This window comes from Camelus dromedarius, chromosome 15, assembly GCF_036321535.1.
Source record: "Camelus dromedarius isolate mCamDro1 chromosome 15, mCamDro1.pat, whole genome shotgun sequence".
In the NCBI taxonomy this organism is placed as follows: Eukaryota; Metazoa; Chordata; class Mammalia; order Artiodactyla; family Camelidae; genus Camelus; species Camelus dromedarius.
The window spans coordinates 23,606,762-23,634,597 of NC_087450.1; the positions used below are offsets into that span (position 1 = coordinate 23,606,762).

The following is a 27,836-nucleotide window of genomic DNA, read 5'->3' on the forward strand; positions in this document are numbered from 1 at the left end:
ATTCCTAAACTGAGATGTGAGTACAGGATTGTTTTATTTTTATTACTCTTCAAACAGTGTATGTATGGTATCTACATGTTCATTTGTACAAATGATATATTTAATTTTAAAAATAAAAATTAAAGGTTTAAACTGTATATCAAAAAATTACAAACGTTAAAAGCAAATGGCAATGTAAAAACATCTTGTGTCTAGTAGACTAGAGTTATTACAGTTTTTAAATCCTACAAATAAATTTAATACAAAAATAGACTAACACTGAAAAAAATCCACTAAAAATTATAGACGTACATGTAAATATGTTTTAAAAAGGCATTCAACGTCACCAGTAATTAATGAAATAGAAATCAGAGCAACCATGTGATGCCATTTTCAACTGTGAGAATGTCAAAGATTAAAAAGACAAGGATAGTGAAGAATAAAAGATCATTCATATGCAACGGGAGGGACTATACATTGATGTACTATTTCTGGAGAACAATTTGGCAACAGATAGCAAAAGCCTTAATGTGTGCTTATCCTTTAACCCAGGAATTCTGTTTCCAGAAATTTATCCCAATAAAATAAACAATCAAATGCACAAGATTTTTGTATAAGGATTTATAATCAGTAAACTCTTCAATAATATAATAATATAAACTTGGAAACAATTTAAATGTCCAATAATTAGGGATTGGCTAAATACATTATAGCAATCTACACAGCATCACATTAAGCAATCATTAGATGATACATAGATACTTAATTGTGAACAAGAAAATGTGTTGACCACAATATTAAATGGAGAAAAAACAGTTGCAATGTAAGTAGGCATAGTATGACCCTATCTTACATATATGCATTATATACATACAAAATATTTATAAAATATATGTGTGTGTATGTATGTATAAATTGAGAGGTACTATCTTTCAAAATGAAAATATTAACACTTGTTATCTCTGGGTGGTAGGATCTGAGGTAATTTTATGTCTTTTTGCTTGTCATTAGTTTCTGCAATAATCATATATAATGAATAATTTTAAAAGAATATTTAAATGTATTACTTTAAAAAATTATATTGTGTGTAAATAACACCAGAAATAATGTCATTACAACTTTTTTAAACTACACATTTTTCCTTATGGTGAATTGGCATTTTTCAAAGGGAAGATGCTGAGGCTCAAGAAGTATTGTCGATTCCAACCGAGACTATTCAACTACAGAACACAATAGAAGCCACTAGTGAAATGATTTTTAAATTCCCTATTGTAATGTGGCCACGGTTTAATACAACAGAGTAAGGAAGTTGTAAAAATTAAAGTCAAATATCAGGGGGGAAATTAGGAAATCTGCAGAAATTTGACAAATTAATTAAAAAGTTATCTAGAGTACAGTGATGGTATACATTAAATATGAGAACCCTACATATAGAATGAGAAATTTTCAAGGTTATAAATTGTTTACATATTGTGCTTCCATTATGGGTGTTTGATGGATCTCCTGACATTATATAGTTAACAATATAATGAGAAGAAAAATAAAAGGAACCTAAGAGACCATGGGGATTAGTAATAGGACCTAGGGACTTTCACCTCTAGTTCATTGTTTGGAATTTAGCCTACATCAACAAATGACTAAGAATTATAACCTACACTTCATTCCCAGTGATTATATGGTCCCCTTTGCCTGGAGAAAAAGTATTCAATTCAAAGAGCAACCTACAGAGGTGGCACTTCTTCTAGAATTCTGCAAACACTGTAGAAATTAAAGATCAATCCTAATTTTTACTAATTCTCTAAATACACATGTACAAAAACAGGAAATGAGGAAGTAAAAACTTCAGGATACAAATGGCTTAAATTCCGAATAAAATTATCCAGTCTAACTTTCACACAAGGGCTGGTTAGTTTTCATTAACACTAAACCATACTGTGATTAGAAGACAAACTTGACCAATCCAAAACTATTTTGAATTTCACTTCAAATTTGATGCCTTAGCATCAAAAGTTCAAGGTTTTTGTTACATTTAACACATGGTATAAACCTTCCTATGAGTGCCTCCTAGTAAGTACCCCAAACTCATATATTTTATATTTTCATAGCAAAACATTTTCCCAGTAGACTTGAGTTTTCTATCAGAAAATGAACAATTATGCCACAACTTGCTAACAAATGTTCTTTAGAGATTTTTGCAGTGAAGACCCAATTAGTTGTGTCTGTTTGACTCATGCTGGCTTTCATTCAGAGACTGAATTTATGTGGTAAGACCTGTTCTTTTCTAGAGATATGACTAGTGATTGAATAATGCTAAGTATACATGGCTAAGATCCCAAAATCTGACAAATTAGATTACTGCTTGTAGATTTAAATTCCAGTTGAGAGCATCTCACAGTTCCCAAGGGCCATCACAAACTGTAATCATAAATGTTATTTATTCATGACTAAATAAGAAAAAATTAGTAGGTAGAGGGTTAGAAGGGCAGAGGTGGGAGGTTACTGGAAGGATAAATCTGTCAGCTATTTAGGTTAAATATAACATTCAGAAGCAGCTCTTTCAGGTATAAAATGATTTAGCAAATTTCTAACAGGAAATTTTGGGGTGGGGGGTAATTCTTACCAAATACAGAGATCCTAAAAATGATTTGATAGAAATATTAGAGAGTGATAGCCCTCAAAAATTCACGTGTTTTAACCCCCTTTTTAACCCAATTTCTGAAGAAAATTTTACAATCAAAAAAGAATAGGAAAAGAGATAAAACCAGCTAAAGTACTTAAAAGAAATACAGTACTGAAACTGAGTAGATTCTGCCTGATCCCAGCTGTTGACTTCTTACTTTTTCTAAAAATCACATTTCAGATTTGAAACATGAAAATAATATGTTCCAAGTACAAGGTACTCTTTAAAAATAAAATATTGCTGGAGTAGGGGGAAAGTAAGAGAGGCCTTAAGAGTCTGAGAAAAGCCTGTAATACACAACTAAACCCTTTCCAGGCTTCTAGAAATTCTGAAGACCAGCAACCAGACTGAAAACACAATTACCACAAGAGGATTCAATTAAACATACTCTGGATTCTATGAAACAACATGACTTCATTGGGGGTAATATAAATGCTTTGACAGCTGGGTTAAAAAAAGTGGCGGGGTGGGGGATGATCTGTTCATCAGCTACTCATGGATGATTTTTGAGTAGATGCGATTCCTGACTCTGGTTATGTCTACTACAAACCCCATGCATGCTGAGTATTTTAGTGGCAAAATAAATCTTAAGATGTTTGTATGACAACAGGTACCTGGGTCATATAAGAAATGATTTAAGGGGATTTTTCTTGAATGTTTTTATTGAACATTTCTTTTTCCCCATGACCATAGTTAATTTAGACCCATCTCTTTCATTTTATTTTGTCAGAAGACTGTAGCTTTACCCTCCCTTTCTTAAAAAGTCAATTTTCTGATAGCTATTCAAATGTTCCAACAAGATTCTGATGATAAACAGCCAGTGGATTTTTGAGTGAATTTATGCTCTCCTGAGGTGGAAAAGTAATAAAATATCTTAGGTAGAATGGCTGTCTAAAAATATGCCAAGGTAATAGGGCATTATTTGTACATGCTAATAATGGCACAGACAGACTCGCTCTTGAAGAGACAGGCGCTTGGAGTCCCTTTTCCTGTGTGGTCATGGATATGCTTTGAGCCCGCCATGGCCCCTAGTAGTTCCCTTATGACCAAGAGCATTTGTCTTTATATATATTTCTCTGTGAAGAGTTAAATTTGTTCAGGTATCTAACAGATAACCCTGATCACTTAAACAGTGTGTATTGACCATTTGAACAATACACAACAAAGCTAAACGTATCCCTAGCAGGCAGGGCCAGATTAGACAGGTCTCTAAGCCTCAGCTTTCTTATCCTTATATTGCAGACAGCAATAGGTCCTACCTCATAGCGCTGCTGTGAAGATTAAGTCTAGCACACAGTGAGCCTCTGAAATCATGTCCTCTTACTAGATCACAAAGCCACACAAACACAAAATTACTTAGTTGAAGGAATGTTTTGTTCGTTTTTGAGAACATTTTGACTCATTAACACCCATTTAAAATTTAAGTATGTATATTTCTCCCTTCAGTACTCTACTTCTCCAGTTTTCTTGATCAAGTTCAAAATAGAAACATTAAATACTTACATTAAGATTCTTTATCTAGAAATTATCTCTTATGGAGAAATCAGGGCAGACTCAGATTTTTTTTCTTTTTTTTGGCTTGAAACATACACAGTTTGGGGGTCCTCTTTAAGAAAAAGAATATGAAATTTTGAATACAGAACTAGGTACAGGGTGTTAGAAATTTGAAATACAAAATTATATATAAGGCTGTACTAGTGAGGGGGCTCTGAAGTTTCATTAACTTCAGGATAAATCCACCTCTGACAGCAGTGTTAACATTAGAAGCATCATGTATTAGTTTCATGCTTACAGCCTAAAAAAATTAATTTGTGCTAAAATGTGAGCAATATGGTACTTACAGTATAGATGGGCTGCTTTGGATATAATTATGAAAGCAGAATTCTTGTTACTCAAATAAGTTTACATTTTGAATAAAAGGGCCAAAGAAATCCTATAGTCATATCTTTTATAATGCCAAGAATTCTTGTATGAAGTGAATGAGCTATTTTCAAAACTTAGATTCTTGTGACCTGCTTGTTTATAGCAGTAACTGTAACTACTTTTCAGTTCTCTCAATTCGTCATGAGACAGAACTTTGTAGGAACTTATCAGATCTCAGATATAACATAATTCTTAAGAAGAAGACATTACCTTGATCATAAAAAGACTTCTTTTTAGAGGAAACAGTTCTATCACCTAACATTTTCTTCACAATACTCTTGGAAAATAAAATTAGCATACATCAAGAGAGGTATATAATAGTAAACTTATCATCTGTTATTGTAGCCAACCAGTAATTCCAGACTAATCCTTTACATTTAGTGACATACAAACTTCAAATGTTTCATAAATCGAAATAACTTCTTGACTTGACAGCAGCCACTGTCTCTACTTCATTATTTTTTATTCACTCTTCAACCTGCTGCAGTCTGGTTTCCATTCCTACACCTCCCACTAAACTGCTCTATTCACGGTCAAATATGATCTCTGTTTCCAAATCCAGTTGACACTTTTCAACTTGAGACAAATATACTTGAAACCCACTTATGTAGCATCATGTGGCCCTGATTGCCTAGTTTGGCAAACAAGGACCTCAAGACCCAAATCCTAGTTTATCTCTCCAGTCTCAACTCCCTTTCTTCCCTCTCCTTGATCCCTACTCCATCATACTGCAGTGTTCACAGCTTCCCAGGAGACTCTCTAAACCTTTGTGAAGGGCCATTTCCTCCCTTGCCAGTGACTGATGTGACTTATCCTCCGATGTCCCTTCTCCTGGGAAGCAAACGTTCCTTGACCTCCCATGGTGAGATGAATTGCCCCTTCCTTGTGCTCTCTGTACTGCCACATCATATTGCATTATAAATGCCTGTTTAGATGTTTGACACCTCTCCAGACTATAATATCCAATGCTTAGTACACAGTGTCTGTTCTACAAATATTTGTAGAAAAACTGAGGCACTAGTAAAATTTTTAAAAACAACTTATAAAATAAATAAATAACACGCAATCACACACACGAACCATCCAGATGATTTTACATAGATATTTGGCTAAGTTTTACTTTGTTCATAAGATTCAATTGTAACAACCAAATGGATTTAATAATTTCAAATAAAGTGCAATACCAGTTAATCAACATATAATCACCCAATTAAATCTAACCACAAAATTAAACACTGTTATCTCTGTATTGCAGTCTACATTACTGCCCATAAATGATTTGGCTGTTAGGTTTATGTTTCACAGAATTTACTGATTTAGCAGGCTACTTGAAGAGCATACAGTCGCTGAATTTATAGTGATTTTATAGTTATAAACAGTCTATTAATTAGTTTCAAATATATAACTAAGAGCTTTCTCATATAAATGTTATTTCTACAAATTGAAAGCTAGTCAGATTTAATGCATGACCACTTACAAATAATGGAAATACATGTTCCCTTTCATTTTCAAAGGAATTGAGTTTGGATGTATCTTAAACATTCTATGTGTTTTAAAATCTCACTGTTGTCCAAATGAAATAGTGAATCAAAAGAATAAGACATAACCCTCACTTTTACAAATTTGCACTTTAAGAAACCTAGTTAGAAAGACTAAAATATACACAGATTAACTCTACTGTATTTCCCAGATCCATTAAGAAGCAGTCTCTTCTGGTTTTTCAATATTCCAAAGAAAATGGCAGCAAAACAGAGTCACAAAAAGAAGCAGATAAGCATTTTTTGAAGCTAATTACTCTTGACCAGAGGATGGGAGGAAGAGAGCCATTTTCTTGATAATATTCTCGGGTGTTCTCTAAGATTCTTCAACTAAACCGGTGCTTCCAAGAAAAAACGAACTACTCATTCAATAATTCATCCAACATATTTTTGCTGAGAGCTTACTCCATGCCAAGCACTGACACAGAGGTGGACAGGCAGAAAACAGCCCCTGCCCTTGTCGAGCTTAGACCCAGATGTTATGAATGTTTGACAGCAGCTTATTACTGGAGGAAAAAAAAATCTGAATCTCTTAACTCTTACCCCAATAACATGCCTTTATAATTTTACTCTGTTATTATAAACCACTTCCCAGACCTGGATAATTATGTTACAAGTGTGTAGTGTGTGTCTCAAAAAATACCTTTGGTCCCCCAGAAAGGATTAAGCATTATCTATCTCCCTTTCCAAATTAGAAGGGGCCAGAGGTTGGGCTTTCTTCTTTGCATCCCCAACACTCAGCCCAGGGCCTGGAACACAGCAGGCACTCAAAAAGAAATGAAGGGATTAATATTATACAGGGTAAGAACCAAGAAAATTGGATTCCAGACCCACCTTTGCTATTAAATGTGTGCATCTGTCTGTTTTCAGGTAAATTTCTTCATCTATATAATAGACAAGTGGTATTAAACTTGTGTAGCTCTGAAATATAATTGTAAGAAGAATATGAATGGCAAAGAAGGTCAAAGAATAAAAGATATAGTGCTGATTTAATGACCTTTGTTAAATATGAGAATATGAGAATAAGAAGGGTCTGAAAAATGATCCTCAGGCTGAAATATAGAAAATAGGAAACAAGTTCCTTTTACATGACTCTGAAATGTTTTATTTCATTTAAACTAATTCTTAACTTGTTCAATACCAGTTTCAAGGCTATTTATAGAAAAAAGAGTAAGAATTAAAGGGCAAAGGGTATTGTCTGTGACCTTATTGCCTGTGACCTAATTGTTACCTATTCCATGTAAATGCACTGATGTTGCTTTAAGAAATCTGGTTTTCCTCAGCAGCTGGTAGAAAAATAATTGAGGGGCTAAAAGATGGTAGGGAGGAAAGAACCACAGCAGATGCTGTGGGGAAGAGGAGAAATGTAGCAGTAATTAGGCACACCAACAAGAGCCAGCATGTAGCAAGATTAGCAAAACTTTTTGAGGAAAATCCAAAAGGAAGTCTAGAATTAGCAAATGTTCAAAGGTTCTTCACTCTGTGGTGGAAATTCAAAACCCTTTCTATCTTTATTACCAACCAACAGATCACCCTTGCAGACTAAAGTATAACTTGATGTAGAGATACACATGCCATGTTCTCCACTGAAATTTGGACATTTCAGTTTGTCTGGTGAAGTGGTAGTGTGGGCCGGCTGGAAGGTGACCTGCATTGGGAGACTGAAGAGCCTTCTGTGGAAAACCCAAGCTTGATTCAATAGCTAGGAAACAATTGTTGGGGAGGAAAAAAGGAGGGTATCAGCATGTCCTGTGAATAGTATGGCCACTCAGGTTTGTCCCCATGGCCAAAGCCTTGGGCATTGATTCTTAAGAAAAGGTGCTGATGAGAGAATAGACTCAAGAAACTGTTTTTGTTATTGATTATGTAGATATTGATGTCCAGTGCAATGCCACTTTGGTGCCCATGTGACAAAATGTAGGTCGAGAGGGGACAAGAGACATTTTCCTTGCTTCTGCATTGGTCCAGGGCAGTTTCAGAGCATCGGAGCCTCCAGAAAACAGTTCACTTTGAAACCTCAAGGGCTCCAGCCGAACTGTGGGAGCCACAGTACCCAACAGACTGTCCCCAGGAGAGCTATGCTATTTTGCAGGCTCAGCAGCTCTCAACTGTCAGCAGAAATGAGAAGGATGCATCATGAACCCATTTAAGACCCCCTCAAGCCTGCCCTGCCAAGGAGGAGAGACTCTGGACTGAAGGTCCTGTAGTAACACAAGATACGAAGGCTGAAAGATTATTATTCTCAATGTGAGGCTGCTGTGGCCTGAAGTAACTTCAGAGGCCTAGATTAATTCTGCTCTCTGGGACCATTTCATGTCCCTGGGCCTCCATTAATTCATTCCTTTTTAATAAACATATTTGGCGCACAAACTAGAGGCACTCTGCTGAGGGCTGAGGATATCAAGACTAATATCACCTGGCCCTTCAAAGAGATTTTGGCCCTGTAGGGGAGACAGACACAGACACATGGACATCATAAACTGTCGGTCAATGTAATGAAAAGGGAAAACATGTGGTGCTGTGGTAGTGTACACAAGTATCTTCCCAATCTGTGTCGTAAAATGAGGGGGATAATTTTCCATCAAAGCCAGATTTTCTCTTTGTTTTGTTTTAAGTCATACATTGTCTCTAAGCACTAATTTCCTTAACTGAAAAATGAGAACACATCTACAGCTGTTATAAGAAACTGAGATAACTTACTTTTAAAAATGCTTAATACATTGTCTGGAACTTAGCATACATGTAGAATTTGTCAGTTACTCTTATTTTACATCTACATACAGGTCTCTTCAAGGTCTTTCTGATCCATCAGCTTTTTAAAAAAATAAGATATCTCAAAATAGTCTGCATAAGATATTAACTTAATTTGGGCTTTTTTAAAAAGCCAGATTTTCAATCAACCAAGTGGAGCATGATTATTATCTAGGAAATTATGGTAGTCTAAATCTGTAATGACCCAGAACCAAGAGCTAGAAATTATCCATAGAGAAAATCAAAGATAAGCTTTACAAAATATTATACAATATGAAGAACTTTTAAAACATAAATATCGAAAAAGAATAAAAAAAGGTACAAAATTTTATACATATATAATATACATGTTCCAAAAGACAGTATTTACTGTCTACATTTGTATATATACTTAGAATAAATATGTGGGAAAGAGAGAAGTCAAGAGAGAGCCAGTGAGCATATAGAAAAGTCTGGAAAGAAATACAAGCAAAATATTAACAGTGGTTGTCTCTTAGAGTGATAATAGCTAAGTCATTTTCATTATGGATGATTTTAATTTACATTTTTATATTATCCTATTTTTATAAAATGTCTTCATTGAGCATATATTACTTTTTAAATCAGAAAAAAATACTACTGTTTAAAAAAGTCGTTAGGAAGAAGGAGGCTACAGGATGTTTAGAAACAAATTCATTTTTAAATGTTAGCAAACTACTGAAAATAAGCTTCTAATCAAGATTGTCATTTTAAAACCTATTGTTATACTCCTTCAAAAGAAAAATAAGCACTATTTTGTCTAAAATATAGCTGATTCATGAATTATTTTTAAATTGCTAGCTATTAGTTAGCTCTAGCACAGAATTTCTGAAAGTGTCTGAAAGGAGACTAAGTGATAGAAATTCAGGTTGTGTATACAGCACAACCCTATTTTCTTCACTGATTACATAGTTCCTTGGAGGGAAGAAACAATAACTCCCTAATATAGCATAAACTTATATACAAAGTAAGTGTCCATAATATACAGAGAAGGAAAAAAAAAAACAACCAGTTATTCATAGAACTTGCCTGGTATTTAAACAAGCTATCAGGAAATTCAAGACTAAGAGTTTTATTTTTTATATATCTGAATGTGATCAATTGATCCATGAGCCATTTTGCATCACACATAGTGCCTGACACCTTCTCTCCAAGCCAAACATTCAATAAAAAATGAGGATGACAACAAAGATGACACTATGTAGTATCTTTATTGTTCATTCCACAAACATCTGATAAGTATCTCCCAAGTTCTAGGATAACTTCTTGCCCTCAGCAAAAGACCATCAAGTTCAACTCCCAGATGGGCGGGAGCTGAGCTTTAGCATGGGCTAGGGGTAGTATCCTGGGAGCTTGCAGCGGGGGCAGATATGAGGGTCACTTGACCAAGGTCTACACACCATAGTGTTAAGCAGAAATAACACAAAAGGTTATCTCTAGGGGAAACATCAAAATCAAAGTCAGGCTGACCAAGTGATTTGTCGATCCAAAGTGGGGGCGGGGGTGGGATATAGGCTGAGAGGACTTCTCCTAGGAGGCAATCAGTAGAAATCCAAAACAGACAAGAGGATTCATGAGATAAGGACAGGTGGAAAAATTTCCTCAGGCAAAGTGCGCTCTGCATAAAGCTTCCCAGAGCACTTCTGCAGTGTAGCCTGGAAGGGAGGTATACAAACACAGCTCCTGTCTTCAAGATCAGTCTGGCAGAAGAGAAATAAGATCCACTTCATTCTGCACACTTACATGTCAGCTTCACCCAAAAGCTCCCTAAGCCTCGAAACATGCTTCAGTCAAATGCTCAATTTGTGTTGTATGATTCAGTGGATGATGATAGTGAAGATTATGTTGAAGAGGAAAAGGAGGCTGTAGGCAAAAGAGATAGGGCAGGGAAGTGGAATGCTCCAAGGAAAAGGGGTCCAGACACTTGATTCTAGTCCTTGGCTCTACTACTAACAATAGTTAACTTGGACAAGTCATCTAAGCTCCAAGTTTCATGAGGGAATTGGAGCAGATGGTCGCTAAGATCCCTTTTTTCCTTCCTTTTCCTTTTCTCCATAAAATGAATTCATCTTTCTTAAATCAGATTGGAAAGACCTTTCTGATCCTGCCATTTCTCCAACTGAATTGAACAAATTTAAGTGTTTTATACCTCTTGGCCCTTTTGAAAATTAACTGCAATTGAAGCATCTGCTTGAACAGACTTATTTAAAACATACACACACATACACACTTATCTAAGCAATATCCTTGTAATACCTCCCTTGTGGAAATGTAAACTTTTAACCTCTTACCTTGAATACAGTTTCCACATTTGCCCTATTTAATCAATGATAAAAGTCAGATATGTCATTCTTTATATTTTTTCCGTTAGCAGCATACTGTAAATTCCAAGTAGAAACATTTTTTTCCCTCTCCACATTCTACAGTGAGAAAGAAGTTAATGCTAGTTTATCAAAATAATTTATGCCTTAAAATTCCTCAAAGAGCAGAGAGAAAATAATAATGTCCATTCCATTTTAGGCTTAGGTCTCAGCAGGTCCATTGGTATAGGATATGACATACTAAGGAAAAAAGATCATAAATCAGTTTTAGTAATGCTATTACAAATTTTTTAATTCTAAATTTCAACATATATAATGTTTTTGATTTTGTTTGAACCACTGTTCTCTAAAAAATTAATTTAAATATTTTCAAAAAGATTTTAAAACCTGTTTTGTTACCTGTAAGCAGTATCAAGATACAAGATCAAGCATTCACAAAAGGACAAATGAGGAGGATTCTCTGTTTTAATAAAATCCACAAAGTGAAGGAAAAGATAATTCAAGCAAGGTAAAACAAAATTGGAAAGCAGAATATTCTAAAAGTCAACAAAATATTATGGAAAGACTCCAAACTGGCAAAAGTGGGGGAGTAATGATCCATTTCATTAAATTATATATGGAAATAAAATTACTAATTTTCAAGGGATATTATTTCTAATTTCATACTCCAAAATGCAATCATCTTGAAACCCCATTAGCCTTGATTAGCCAAATGAAGATTCCGGAAAAGCTAATTTTGAAAAAAAGAGAGGAAGGAACTTGTTGCTCAAAACCAAATAAAGTTCCACATCTGTGTCCGCATCTGAAGTTGCTCTGTAAGATCTGACAACTTGTTAGAAAGCAAATTTTTTTTGCAAGGCAGTGGATTTACATCATACATTTTATCTCTCCAAGGAAATTCTAATTACTGGTTCCAATCATTTCTGATTGATTTGCTTTTTATTCATCCAAGGTATTCTCTGCTCTGTGATGAAATCAAGCCTTCAATAAAATTCCAAAAATTTCAGAACAATTTACAAGCTCCAGATGACTGAAAGTTTTCTCATGTCCATTTGGCATTCAAGAGAGAGTTTCACCAAATATATTCTGAAGAATAAATCTGGCACTCACTAAAACAAAGAACTCACCAGTGACATACTTGAGGCAAATTAATATCACATAAATGCAAATTTGCCAATATTCTTTGAAGCCAAAGCTGCAATCCAACCTCCATGTATTTCCATGAGTCCTTTTCTAAAGCACAAACCACCAATCACATGGGTTAATGCTTGGGGGGTATTTTAGCAATCAATTTAATAAAAACACATTATCTTCTGTGTAGAAATTTATAATGGTGTGTGTGTGTGTGTGTGTATTAGAAAAAACTTAGCATGTGCTGAAAGCCCACTTAAATTCATCTCTTGGCCTGATGCTGACACCAATTCAGTGACAAAAGATAAGATAAAAATCAAAGAATTTTAGGACTAAAAAAAAATATTAGGAGCAATCTCTTCCAAGGACTTGTTTCAGTAGTGGAAAGTATATCAGAAACCCACCTGTGTATTCACCACAAGGACATTTTCCATATAATGGTAAACTTAGCTATTCAAAAATATTGAATTTTTAAGTATCAATATGCAAGCAGCCCAAGAAAATAAATAATTTAATCAACAGTATTCTTGCAAGACTATGTAACAGGGCTATCAGTAGTCAGTGATCAAATTTTATCACATCACTAAAAAATCTAATATTTAACAAATGAACTCTCTCTATGAAAGGCAAAGACTTATACAGCCAAATCTGGCCCCAGCAGTGGCTTCATTTCAACAGCTTCATAACAGCATGGTACTTTCAAAAACCAACTGGACCTAAATATTGCCCAGTTTGGCTACATGGCCAGAAATTAGAGGCTAATTCTGGAATTCATAGTCTCTAGAACACCAGGGATACCCATGGTGAGTCCTCGTTGGGCACAGTTCACCTACACCTTAATCAGATACTCTTAGAACTAAGCCACACTGATGGGACATCTTTGATTCATATGCACACTCAAAAGCAGACAAAGACTTAAAATCACAATGAGTGGTCACCGACATATGTAAATCTCTTCTGAAATCGTGATCCCCTTCCCCAACCAAACAGATCTTCAAATATTTAAAATCTCAGATTCCCCTGGGCTCATAACAATTTAGCAAGGTGAATTTATCACAATCTCCAATTGCTATCTTCTCAATCTATGCATCCAGTTTGAATCTCTGTAGTTGTACCACATTGCAGAAATCATCCATGTCTCTGTTCTATCCCTGAAATCCTAAATTCAGTCAGTGGTGGGGAAGGAGTAACACAGGAGAGAATTTACAGCAGGGGTTCTAGTACCAGACAACCCCCTCTTTGCTGCTAACTACCTGTATGACCAGGGCAAGTTACTAAACTGCTCTGTGACTCAATTTCCTTTTCAGAAAAATAGGTGTAATAAAAGTGCTTGCTTCAGTTCTTGCATGGTGTAAGTAGCACATAAGTGTTAGCTATTCCTATTTATTATCAATAAGGAAGTATAATTTTATAAGCCACTTGAAATGCAAAAAAAAAAAAAGGTATCTCAGAGACATTTATTCCAAAATTGTCATCATCTTAGGATATTGCTCAGTGTGGGGCCACAGATTTCCAGGACCTAGTCATTGAACTTTCAGTGACTAAGTGTCCAGACCCTGATTCTTCTAAATATCCTATAAATTAGAGAGAATTACACACAAAAATATGGAGAATTTTTTTTTAACCTTAATAGCCTCTTTTACGCTAACATGCAATTAACCTGATTATCTGATTTACAAAGCTCTTGGCATAAACCAATGAGTGATGAGTCACTGTGACCAATAATAACAACAGCAGCAAAGCTATGTGCAAAGAACTGTACTAAGAGCTTTATATGCATTTTGTTATTTAATATTCATAAAAACTCTATGAGAGAGAAATTACCATTATTTCTCATTTAACATGTGAGAAAACATATTAAGTCCCCCAAAAGTTAAGTAACTCTCACAAAGTCAGTGAGTGGCACAGAAGGATTTGAACCCAGGCTCTCTGGATCCAAGCCCTATGCGACACCACCCCTTTTAGGGTGTGTCCATCATTTCTGAACTAATCACTGTGTCTATAGATTTGATGTTGATTGGGGGAGCCTGGGCCACATGCACACCCAAAAAGTGAGAGGAAAAATAAGCTCCCGACAAATCATATGGACTGGAAATGTTCAAGGCCCACATGGTGTCTGGATTCAAAGATAGTAAAAATAAGTAGACAAAGGATAGAGCACTCCCTAATTATCCATGGTTTCACTTCCTGCAGTTTCAGTCACCCAAGGTTGACCATGAGCTGAAAATATTATATGGAAAATTCTAGAAACAAACTAATTTAAGTTTTACATCATGCACCATTCTGAGTACTGAGATGAAATCTTGAGCCATCCTACTCTGTCCCACCAGAGACCCCCGACCATTGATGTCTGCCTACAACCAGTCACAGACATCATCATGGTTCAATGATCCAGGATCACCAGAAGCAGATGATCCTCCTTCTGACTTATTGTCCGAACATTAATAGTAGCCTAACACTAAGTCACGATGCTTAGTCATTCACCTCACTTCATCCCATCACATGGGCATTTTATCATTTCACATCATCACAAGAAGGGTAAGTACAGTATAGTAAGACACTTTGAAAGAGAGAGACACCACATTCACATAACTTTCATTATACAATGTTGTTATAATTATTCTATTTTATTATTATTGTTAATGTCTTACTGTGCCTAATTTATAAATTAAACTTTATCAAAGGTATGTATGTATATATATACATACATATAAAAAAGTATATATAAAAGTATATATACAGTTCAGAATTATCTATGGTTTCAGCATCCACTGGGGCCTTGGAACATATACCCCTAGATAGAGGGGACTACTGTATAAATGAAATAAAGGCTCAGGGTGTATGCCCCAGCTCCTGGCCTGTCTTGTAGCTCATGGAGCCAAACCTAAACTTAGACATTTTAACAGCCCATATAGATTGGGTTGACTTCCAGTCAGAGGAACCTGAAATTGTGGGCCTGGTGCTCTTTGTATTTTTCAGGCTCATTAGCACACAGAAACAACTTAAACCACTACAGAAGACAATAATTCTGCCACATCACTGGACCTAATAGCCAGGTTCTGAGCTTTGACATTCTTGTTGCACTGGCATTGGGCCATTTCTCCTTATATTTTTTTGGACCTGTGAGATTTTTCTTTGTGTACACTTAGATGCCTTCTATGGGCAAGACTGGTCATGGCCTACCACTGTAAGGGAATAGATGACAAACAGGCAAAGGAAATGTGATAAATACAAGTACAATATAGTAACCACAAATAAATGTTTTTAGCCAGGTCAATGTTTGTGCAGAACTGACTCAAAGAAGTTGAGCAACTGCCATGGTTACCCAGCTAGGGCTTGGCAAGAGTCCAGGCAAGAACTTCTGGGTCCTGTCCTATTTTCTTTCTTCTACATCTTTTCTTTACACCTTTAAGTTTGCCTAGGACTGACGGCTCCCTTATAAAAGTTGGTCACTGGTTATTTTTCAAATCACATGAAGAGAAGCCAGAGTTGCCTTCCTGAGGCAGTGATGATTAAAGGGAGAATTCAAGTCTTAAATCTTTGAAAAATCAGACACACACACAAAAGTGAGGGGATGGAGGAGAACTCAGAAGCTGATCCAAGCAGAAGTGGTTGGAACATTCAGCTTGCCTAAGGTCAGAAAGCCTGGGAATCTCTCTCAACAGCTTCTCTCAGGAAATAGCCAAGGCCCACCACTCTGGAGTGCAGGACACAGGTACAACACATCACAAGAGCCAGAGCTCCCAGAGTAGGATCCTTCCTCATGATAGAAGTGAGACACTTGCTACTTCAAGTAACTGAACACCTGACTCAAATTGGCTTGGTCATAAGGAAATATATTACCTTACAAAACTTGAGTGTAGAAGCAGAACAGAGTTCACATGTGGCTGATTTGGAAGCTCAACAATCAGGGCCACATTGTGACTTTCATGATCCCTAGCCACTTTTGCCTTCATGGGCCCCTTCCTCTATTAAAAAAATTATGTTTTGCAACTGCAATGGTATAAAGACAAATATAATCCAGGCTGAATGATATTTATTTTTTTCCTTCTGACTTCAACAATTTGTGGAGAACTCCTATAAGTATAATGAGTTCTAGGGTCAGTCAGCCCTCTGAACAATTCAAGATTCAGGTTCTCTCTCTCTGTGGTTGGCCACTCACAGCATGCATCACCTTTATGCTGGGGCTGGTTTACCTGCATGCTGTAATTTAGCTGCCAGTGACAACAGATGAAAGGGCTCCACTGTTCTCTGCTATTGTGAACTTGGAAAGCCTTTCCTCTAGGGAAAGAAATCCTTCCTTTCAGTTCTGATTGGTCAAAGTAGGACAATGCCTTACCCTGAAGCAACAGTCAGAGAATGCCATTGCTGATTTCATTAGCTTAGATTAGTCAGGAGATACTCAATTGTATGGAATAACTAAATAATCCTGGGTTATTTTAGGATGGAGGAATGGTCTACTATAGCCCCTCACACTGTATGTTCTAATATCAAAGAACAATCATTCACATGTATTTGATATTTACCATGAGTTTCTACTCAATTATCGCAACCATAAGAAGTAGAGTAAGTTACCCTCGCCATTTTACAGAAGCAGGATCTGAGGTTTACAGAGCTTAAAAGATTTGAATTTTAAGCAAAAAGGTAAGGTAAGATTTTGTAAACAGTACACAATAAACAATCCAATAAACTGTAAACAGTCCAACACAAAAAGGACTAAACACTAAACAAAAAATTAACGTTAGACTTCACCAAAATTAAAAATGTTTGCTTTCAAAAGACAGTATTAAAAAAATGAAATGGCAAAGCAAAAACTGGGAGAAATATTCAAAAATATATATCTGACAAAGAACTTGTAGGAAGATTATATTTAAAAAAAAAATCTCACCACTAAGACAGAAAACAAAAATAAAGAAATAGATTAAAGATTTGAATGGGCTCTTCAAAAGAGAAGATATAGTGATGGATAATAAGCATATTAAAATGGTCAATATCATTAGATATCAGAGAAATGTAAAATAAAACCACAATCAGATGCCACTTACACACCCTCTGTAATGGCTAATATTATAAATTACTGACAACATCAAGTAGAATTTCACATATTGCTGATACGAATGTAAAATGGTTCAGTCACTTTGGGAAATATTTTGGCTTTCTTTATAACAAAGTATAGCTTTCTTATAAAGGTAAACATACCCCTACTATATGACCCAGGGGTTCCACTCCTAAGTATTTACCTAAAAGAAAGGAAAATATGTCCACAAAGATTTCTACATGAATGTCCATGACAGCTTTATTCATAAAAATCCAAATATCCGTCAACAGGTGAACAGATAAACAGGGTATATCCACACAATGGAATACTACTCAGCAATAAAAAGAAATAAACTTCTGATATACCTAACAACAAGGCTGCACCTCTAAAGCATGCGGAGGGAAAGAAACCAGACACAAAAAAAGTACATACCCTACAATTCCATTTATACGAACTTCAGCTGAGGAATGGCTGTAAAGGACTGAAGGTGTAAGTAAGGAGGTCAGTTAGGAGGCTGTTGTAATAATCCATATGGAAGATGGTGGTGACTCAGACAAGAGTGGTCACAAAAGAAATAATAAGAAGTGGTCCAATTCTGGACATAGTTTGAAGATGGGACAAACAGAGTTTTCTGAAGAACTGAATGCATGGTGTGTGAGAAAAAGAGAAATCAAGTGTGACTCCATGATCTTGGACCTGAGCAAATGGAAAGATGAGACTGCTATTAATTAAGATGGTGAAGCATATGGGTAGAGCAGGTTGGAAGAGAGGGTGAGAATTAGCAGACCTGTCCAGTTTGAAATATCCATTAGGTGTACAGATGAAGATAACAAGTCAGTAGTTGGATATACAGGAAGAGTTCCAGGCTGGAGATAGAAATTTGGGAGTTTTAACTTATTTTTTCTGGGGGAAAGGATTGAAGATAGGTAGAATTCAAAAAGAAGTAGGAGAAAATATCTAGCCAGATCTTTTTAACTATACAAAAGCAAAGATCCAATTTTTTTTTTTAAGTTTGGAGGTTATTAATGACTGGAAAAACAAACATTTGCATTTTGGTACCAAAATCTTCAGTACTATTAGCAAAACCCCACATACTCAAGTAAGGTTCAGAGTTGCGAAGCTCCTCTGATCTTGTCCAATATTGTGTAGTCTGCAACCATACTGGCAAGGTCTGGGCACTCCACTGCATACCTGAAAGACAAGGAAAGGCTTCCACCTAACAGCCTTTCTCTCTTGCCCTCTCTACCATTTTCCCCTCTGTGGTCAGTCAGCAGGGAAGGGAAAGGAGCTGTTCCTCTCCCTCCCACCTTCTATTTCCTTCTGAGGTCAGAGTCAATACCTTCTGCCTGCATATTGTCTCATTCAGGCAACTATATTTGCTTCAGAAGGCATGTTGCCTTGGAGGCACACTATTAATCTGACTTTAGAGTTGGAGCTTTCAGAGATAACTGCAATCTGTGTGGTATGATTTGAAGAAGCCAGAAAAAATATTTTTTTTTCTCTCCAGATTCCTGAAATTCCACCATTTGTATGAAAGGTGAGAGTGAAATGCTCAACTTTGAATGACCAGTACTGGGGACTCCCACAAGTGAACAAGAAGAAAGAAGAAAACAAGTAGAAGAGAAAAGGAGCCCATGAAAAAGGACGTTTTGAGAGACCAAAGAGAACCCAACCTCACAATTCTGTTAGTGTGAGTTCTACTTGGCCCACTCCCAATACATGGAACTCAGTAAGTCACAAATATTTGTTGAATGAATAGATTCTCATTTTTCTACATTTGAGGAACCGGACCCTCCTTCACTCAAAAAAGAAAAGAAAAAAAGCAATCTTAAACAAAAGACTAAAGAACCAGTTCTATGAATGGGGTTAATTTTCTCTCCTAGGATTCACTTATTTGGAAAAATATCTGTATGCAATTTCTCAGGACCTCACAATATCTCTGGCATTCTCTGACTTGTTTCAGGGTACGGCATTGTCCCACTTTGACCAATCAGAACTGAAAGGATTTCTTTCCCTGGAGGAAAGGCTTTCCAAGCTCACAGGAGAGATGTTTTCCCCTCCGCAGGGCACAAAAAATTGCCCAGGAGGCTGGAGCATCACCAAGGCTAATTCAAACTCCAGACATCACATGCCAAACGTGCCATCTTCGGCCTGGAGTTCCGGAGCGTCTGGGAGCTAAAGGTGAGTGGCTGGCAGAGAATGGCAGGCGGGTGGTGGAGAGGACCCTTGGAGGAGGGGGCGCGGATCTCGCTGCGCAGCGCGCTCTCCCGTCCGGTTTGCAGCGCTCAGCACTTGCACCTCCCTCTGCTCTCTCCTCCACCCCCCTTGCCCTCCCCCTTTCCCTCCCTTTCTCCTCCTCCTCCTGCAGCTGAGGCCGCTGAAAGACCTCGCCAGTTCAGACCCACGGGGCTGCCCTCCCCTGCGCTCTCCCCTTGCTTCTCGGGCCTGGAGCGCAGCGCGGCCGCGCAGGTAGGAGCCCCGAAGCGGGGGTCACACCAGCGCGCACAGTGCCCGTAGGGACGCGCGTTGGGGAGTAAGTGGGTTGACTTGAGGGGTGCAATGGACTTGAGCACTGCCCCACACTGTGCAGAATCTCTCAGGCAGAGGGAGGTGGAGGTGTGTGGTCTCGGAATGTGATCTGTCAGCATGTGCGAGTACCTGGGTGACATCTGTTTGGATGGGCCTGTGTGTGCGCGCTGACAATCAGCCGACAGGAATTTGCGCATAAAGGTTTTGAAAGTTTCAGGGGCCCAAAGTGCAAGATTTAAGCCACACCTGGATTCCATGGGAGCTGGTTAGAAGCTGGAGCGCTGAGCAGCTGTCCGGGAACTGCCGCCTGTTTAACATACTGTTAAGAAAGGGGACCTAGCCTCCCTGGGGGCGCCAGGCCGGTGCCCTGAAACTGGTTTCTCCGGCCGTGGTGTGGTTCCCCGGTTGCGGCCCTAGGCAGCCCCGATCCTGAAGTTAGCATTTCGGGTACAGAGGGACTGATAAGGCACTAGTGAATGAGACGCTTTGGATTGCTCCTCTACAGTACCTGGGGCTTTTAAACAAAGCTGCGCACAGAGAACGCGTGGAAATGCCACTCTGAGAGTTTGTGCTGGGAAATGGGAGAAGACTCTCTGAAGGGCAGGGCAGGTATTCTACTAGTGGAGGAGATTGCTCCCGCGTTTTATTCTGCTGTTTTGTTTAAAAAAAAAAAAAAGTTTGAAGCCAAGGTGACTCATTGGTTTACAGGTATTTCTGCTGAGCTGTGCAAGGAACTTCACTAGCTGAAGGTCGGAGTACAGGGAAAGCCTTAACGTTTAAGGGAGTATGAGATTTGCTGCCCCACCTCCACCCTTGTAAAAAAAAAATGTGCGTTCTCCTTTGAAATTAATTACCCTTATTCTTTCTCTTTCACCCCCTTTCTGGAGCCTGTTGTGTAGATGCAGTATAAAATGTACGCCGTATATCCTTTGTATATATTCAGAGCAGCCGGAAGGAGTAAAGCGAAATGTAATTCCGCAGCAGTTTTACCGTCTTCGGTGCCTCTTTTGGCCAAGGGAAGGTTGAGGAGGGGGAGGGGAGATGAGAAAGTAGATTGAAAGTTGGGTATGATGGAGCCTCAGCCTCCTCCGCCTTCCCTCCCTCGCTTGTTACTTCACAGCTGAAGTGTTATTTCCTCCGCAGCAGATACTAAGCATCGGTTTGTCCTGTGTTTTCTTTGAGATTCACGATGTTGAGAGCCCTTTTCCTAACTATGCTGACGCTGGCGTTGGTCAAGTCACAGGACACCGAAGAAACCATCACGTACACGGTAAGGGGTGATGGAATTTGAGATAAGTGCGGTTCCGAGGGATTCTATGGCACAAGAGAGACTTTATCCACTCCTGCCAGCCTATGTGAGCTGTTCTCTGTGGAGGGTAATAAATTAAAGAAACTTTAGCATAGTTCACGTTTAAGATTCGTTGTAAATTGTCCGTCCTTTCAAAAGTGCATTTAGATCACCATTTGAGATAGGGACCAAAATGTAAGGATTTATGCAGGGCCAAAAAGAGGAACTCCTTTAAAATAAAAAACCAAAGTAAACTACATGTTTCCAACACATTCAACAAATTAATGGGTATAAGTAATTGGAAAACCTGGATTCCCATATACATGCAGATGAAACCAAAACTCAAGGACTAAGGCTTAAGTCAAATAAGAATGTTAAACATCACAAAAGCACATCACCTCATTTGTGCATGTGACTTATGTTCTCTTGTAAGTGGACTTTCTTGACTTTATAAAGACTATTACTCATTTACTATATAACACATAACTCATCTAAATGCTGGTCAGATAGACTTTGTGTTACCAGGTTGTGGTATTTGGTAAAATGGTTTTAAAAATTCATTGTTTGAAATTTGGTTTTGCATTTTTCTAATTATCATATCTGATATTTTCAAGTAATTTTTGATTAATTAGTTAATTGTATGGATATAACCAATGTTTAATAAAATATTGAAAATATCACCTTACCCTCTCCCACTGCCAGGGATGGATATGGTGAGAACAGAGGGCAGTACTTAACCTCACTTGTGGTGAGTTTGTTGCACCTCTGTTTTGTGTTTTCTAGTCTTTAATCAGTGTTGTGAGGCAAATGACATTTGTCCTGGATTAGAATATGAAAAACATATTTTTCTACTTGTTCCCAATTTAAAATTAAGTAATCTTACTCAAAAGAATTTGAAAAATTTCTGGAAATAGAACTCTTAAAAGTGAGCTAATCTCAATTACTGATAATAAACATTATCTCACTTTTTTGGTACCATATTATCCCTAGAATGTTAGTATTCATCTGGCAAATGTTCCTTGTTCAGATCAACTATAAATCAAATGGGGTTTAATATAAATATTTTGTTAACTTAATGGTAAATGTAGTTGCTTCCTTTGCTGAAGATAAATAAAGCAAGAGAAATGAATACATGTGTTTTTTATCTTCAAGTGAAATTGTTTTGTTATTCAAGCTAAACTTACTACCTTCTTGGGGAGCTAAAATTAAATTAGCTACTCATTTTTATATTCATCTAATAAAATATTTTATTGATTTTATAATTGCTTATTGTATATCCCTTTCCCTTTGCTAATCCCCTAAATCTTACTCATCTTTAGCAGAGAAACTTCCCTGTTGAATAAACACTATAACAGATTTCCCAGATATGACATCCTTTTTGTGTTAAGATTAGATCCATTCTCTTTTGCATTGTGTATGCCTATTAGTTCATGGTTGAAGGACAAGATGTAACTTTTTTAGTAACTCCACTGTGTAGACTATCTCCTCTTCTCACAGCACAGTATGAGGTAAATGGCATCCATTTCCTTCTGCTGATAGTAGAACTAAAGATTAGAGGGGTACCTAACTTAAGCCAGTAAAGTGGTGAAACTAAATTCAGCCCTGGCTTGTTTAATAGTAGATCCATGCCGAATGCACTAGAGCTGAAGACCTAAAACAAACTGCAAGACTTCTCTATTTAGCATACAGATTTATTCAAGTGAACTGTCATTTTGCCTGGCTTGGAAGATACTTTTCAGATGGATGGGCTCATATCCACAGAATAGCCTCATATTCTCCTTTCATATTAAAGACAGGGTCCATTCAGTTATTTACTCATCAAGTATCTACTGTATGCATAAGGAATTCTCATCACTATCAAAAGAATTTATTTGTTTACAAAAAAAAAAAAATCAGACCTTAACCTCAGGGAATTTACCCTGGGAAAATACTGTTGAAAAGTACAAAGTTTACAAGCAAGTACAAATCATATTATTAGACAGATTATACACATTGCTAAAGAAATACAAAAGCAAGGTGATAATGTTCATATTGACATATTGAAGGAGGTAGAACTCTGTGCTGGTTTTTGAAGGAAGTAATAACTTTGGATAATTCTAGAAGGTGGAAGAGGCACTTGAATCAGAGAAAGTGGCATAATCAAAGGCTAGAAATGAAAACAACCAAATCAAGTCCAGAAGGTGACAAGGAGTTGGGTAGTGGGGAGAACCTAGAGATGGTCAAAATGGGAGACGAGAGGTCTACAGCCACTGTGAGCTCTTAGATGGAGGAGCAACATAACCAACAGAGTGAAGAAAGATTATCGTGGAGGCTTGTGTGCAGCATGTAGAGCTGTGGAGACCAGCTAAGGAGACCTGCCTACTCATGAAATCAGGAAGGCCTACACCAATGCGGTAGACACAGAAATGAACACAAAGTTAGCAGAGCCTGAAGGAAGATAATTGGAAAAGTTGATGTTAAAGTTGTAATCCTGGGTCCTGAGAAAGGTGGTAGTGCCTTGGGCAGTGTTGGGGCAACTGGAAAGAAGTAGTTTGGGAGATAAAGTGAATTTAGTTTTCACTCTGTTAAGTCTCAGAGATCAGTAATACCTCTAAACTCATCTCTCTGTCTCCATTCAGCTACTTACTTGCCAAGCATCTGTTGTGTGCCAAGCAACTCTTGGCTCTTATAAAAGAATTTAAGTTTATTTGTTTGTTTACTCTACTTTTGCTCAATCCTTCCTGAAGCCTCTCCCTCAAATCTGCATCTGATCAGATGTTTTCTTGAGCTAAAAAGTCCTTCAGAGGACTCATCACTTATACCACTGTTTCTCAAGAAGTAGCCCATAGATGACTTGTTTAAGCATCACCTAAGATGCTTCTTAGGAATTCAGATTCCAAGCCCCTTACCAGACCTACAGTCAGAACATTTGGTTGTGCCCAGGAATCTGCATTTTAAAAAGTACAAGAATGATTGTTAAACATGATAAAGCTTGAGATTCACTAACTTTCAAGGTAGAATTCAGTTCCCAGGTTTGGCCCTGCCTACTTCTCTAACCTCACTCCAGTCACCCAGGACTACTTGCAGCTCCTTCCTTCTTTAATAATTTTGCACCTTTGCTTACATGGCCCCTCATCCTAAAATCCCCATATCTCCCTGGAAAAAATCCTGTAAGGCCCAATTCACTTGTAGCTTTGTCCGTAAAGCCTTCCCTTTCACTCTGCCATGTCCACACACAGATTTGGGTAGAGTCCATCACTCTTTTCCACAGGCAACTTGTGTCATGACACCTGACATCTTGCTCCAGCTTATCTAGTGGTCTGTTCTCTTCTGACCTGTTAGCTGCTTGAGAACAGGAATTGTCTTTGCATCCCCAGGGACTAGGATAGTGCCTGGTATGAGAAGGTACTTGACAGATGGTTGAATCAGTGAGTGAACTAGAGAGGACCTGCAGGAACTGAAGCTAGGAGGCAGGCCAGGGTGTGAGAGGGAGGCTCAGGACTCAGCTGAACAGGAATGATAAGGAAAGCCAGGTGCTGGAATGCTCTAAGAAGATTTGGAGAGACAGGGAATAGTCAAGGGCTGAAAAAAAGCACTCAGTTGATTTTTTTTTTTTTTTTGGTTAAGTTTACAAAGTAGAGGAAGGGACAAATAAAGCAAAAAAGCAGTCAGAGAGATTGTGGAATATTAGTATCAAGACAGAGAGGAAGAATTCCAAGAAGATGGTTCTGGGCAACTTGGCCCAATCTAAATGCAACAGAAGAGTTGAGACAGCTGGTGATTGAGACAGGATCCCTGAAGCAGTCCAATGCACAGATGTGTCTTAAAAAAAAAAAAAAAAGCTACAGAATGTTAAAATACCCTTCACAACATCTATCTAGGACCCTAATACAAAGATTATTGCCGTAAGTAGGAAGCTTTTAGAGTGACTTCTTAGAGAATGGACACTCAATTAACTGTCTCCTGCCCCATCTTGTTTTTTTCACAGCAATGCACAGATGGATATGAGTGGGATCCTGTAAGACAGCAGTGCAAAGGTGAGCCAACTTCAAAGACTTCCCATCTGAACACAGCTTTCTGTCTCCATCTCCTTTGTCATTCATGTCCTGTTTGTATTATACCAAAAAGGCATAAGCACGCATTTACATGTTCAGTTTTCCCTCTAAGAAGATTCCTGACTTATTTTATTACTGATCACAGATATTGATGAATGCGACATTGTCCCAGATGCTTGCAAAGGGGGAATGAAATGCGTTAACCACTATGGAGGATACCTCTGCCTTCCTAAAACAGCCCAGATTATTGTCAACAATGAACAACCTCAGCAAGAAACACCAGCAGCTGAAGGTGTGGGTGCAGCTGCAAATGCAGCTGCGACCTCAAGTACAGGCACTGGGGGTATGGCAGCCAGTGGCATGGCAGCCAGTGGAGTGGTGCCTGGGGGTGGTTTTGTTGCCAGTGCTGCTGCTGAAGTGCAGACTAGCCGAAATAACTTTGTCATCCGGCGGAATCCAGCTGACCCTCAGCGCATTCCCCCCAACCCTTCTCACCGGATCCAGTGTGCAACAGGCTATGAGCAGAGTGAGCATAACGTGTGCCAAGGTAAGCATGACTTACTATGCTAATGAGAAAGTTCTTGCCCAAGTGCACCTCGTGGTGAGGGTGATAATAGCTCACATTTACTGAGAGCTTCCCACTTGCCAGGCTTTGTGCTCAGTGTTTTGCCTGCATTATCATATTAAACCATTGCAATAATCCTAAAAAGTAGTTGTTGCTGGCATCATCATCATTTTACAAATGAGTAAACTGCATCTCAGAGAGGTCATCAATGGTTCTCAACCTTAGCTGCACGTATTTAGAGTCATTGGGAGCCTTCAAAACTTCTCTATGTCCAAGCCACACCCTAGCCCAAGTAAATAACCATCTCTGGGGGTGGGTTTCCAGGCATCAGTATTTTTTTAAGCTCCCCACGTTTCCAGTGTGCAGCCAAGTTTGGGAACCAAGGGTCACACAGGTGGTGAGTGCAGAGCCAGCCTTCAAACCCAGGCAGTTGTGGCCAGAGTCACAGCTGTCAAAAGGAGCAGCCAGGTTATTCATTTAGAATTTGAAATTGTGCTGTCAAGCTACTCCACAAATATCCTTTAAGTTCTCAAGCTTTCTTTTCATTGAACTTGCCACTGACTTATTTTCCTCACTGAGGAATAAAGAAATGGGATTTCTGCTTCTCATTACGTTTGAGGGAGTCCCCCCCCCTCACATTTATATCTATTTTTAAGCTCTCATTTGAGCACATTTCACTTATATCACTTACACCATGGCACCATCTGCCTGGGTTTTTCTGTTTATTTTCACAAAGAGTACACATCACTGTGTATTCTAGAAACAGCTGTAGACTCATGCTAGCAAAGTGATAAGAATCTTGGGCTTTGAAGATGTGAAGGATATTAACTAACTGGACTGTGCTGGGGGATTTTGTTCCTCTTTGCCTACTTAGCAAACCCTTTCAGATCTGCCTGGAGTGACCACAGGAGCTCCAGGCTCCTTTTCCACTGCTAGGGGCTGACTGGGTAGACCCCATAATACTCCAGAAGTGCCTGATACACACGGGCCCAGGAGTTCTTACCTTCTACCTGCATGAGTGAGGAAGAGAGCACCTTCCTCCCTCAACATTGAAGGGTTCAACTGGGGGCACCTAGCTGCTGCATTAAGTGAAAGAAGCATCTTCTGGTCCTTTGGGGCGCTGCCCCTTATCCACTAGTGTTGTTTTATCTTCTGTATAAAATAGAGTAGATTTTAAATGGTTTATACATGAGGTAAAGAAACCTATCAAGCCCTGATTTTTATTATTTTACATTTTGTGTTCAAATTTTAAGTACCCCACATCAAGAGCTAACGCATGCTGTGATGGTGTCACTTTTCAGAGAGCCTATCATATTAGCATCTGTTTTGTGTTACTGTCATGAGTCAGAATTCCAATATTGATGATGAATGCTTCGGCATCTGCTTGATATTCAGATATTTAATTTAAGGATTATGTCTAAGAAATAACCTTATGAGGTTATTTCTATATATAAATAAATATATTTATACATATAGTGTATGTATTTGAGTGAATATAGGTTTTAAAATACCTTGAATTTATTTAAGATATCAACTTTTAATTGTGCTATTTAAATACATACTTATTTTGCAAGGTTTGGTTGTATTTTTCCTGAAAGTGAAGTTTTGCTGAAATTTTTGAAGTATTGACTTTCATATACTGAGTTACTTTTTACACTTCAGAAGTGTGCTTTAATGGTACTTAGGAGGAAAAACCCAGATAGATTAATGGATCACCTATCAGAAACTATCAAAATAATTTATCATCCATCACTGACAATTGTGATTGAAAAGAAGAACAATGCCTAGAACCAAATGAAGAAGTTCTAGAATAAAACATATTCAGGATTTACAACATGCATTGGTTACAGTAGAAACTGTATCATTAAATGTGACTAATAAAAATGAAATCCCATTTAATTTTTCTTAAAAAGATTTAGGCTACCTTATAAAGTAAGTTACTTTTCACACATTAAAATATTTATAATCCTTACTTCTTTGGGAATTTCTTTTTAGTTATAAGTTAAACTATTAAATGCCTTTCTTATGGTAGGTGCTAAAT

The 27,836-nt window shown here is 37.7% G+C and overlaps 1 protein-coding gene across 3 annotated transcripts in view; it reads left to right on the top strand.

The window, feature by feature from the left end:
* The first annotated feature begins 19,457 nt into the window (after positions 1 to 19,457).
* Positions 19,458 to 27,836, top strand: part of EFEMP1 (EGF containing fibulin extracellular matrix protein 1) — a 59,031-nt gene continuing 50,652 nt past the window's right edge. Inside the window, exons 1-4 of one of the 3 annotated variants that reach the window (XM_031467072.2) lie at positions 19,458 to 19,560; positions 21,091 to 21,178; positions 25,164 to 25,212; positions 25,376 to 25,777. In XM_031467072.2, the coding sequence (XP_031322932.1) occupies positions 21,098 to 21,178; positions 25,164 to 25,212; positions 25,376 to 25,777 (532 nt within the window). In that variant the 5' untranslated portion in view covers positions 19,458 to 19,560; positions 21,091 to 21,097. Of the gene's footprint in view, positions 19,561 to 19,739; positions 19,849 to 20,639; positions 20,737 to 21,090; positions 21,179 to 25,163; positions 25,213 to 25,375; positions 25,778 to 27,836 lie in introns of those variants that run through there. The other 2 variants (XM_010989752.3, XM_064494476.1) reach the window with 2 other exon arrangements.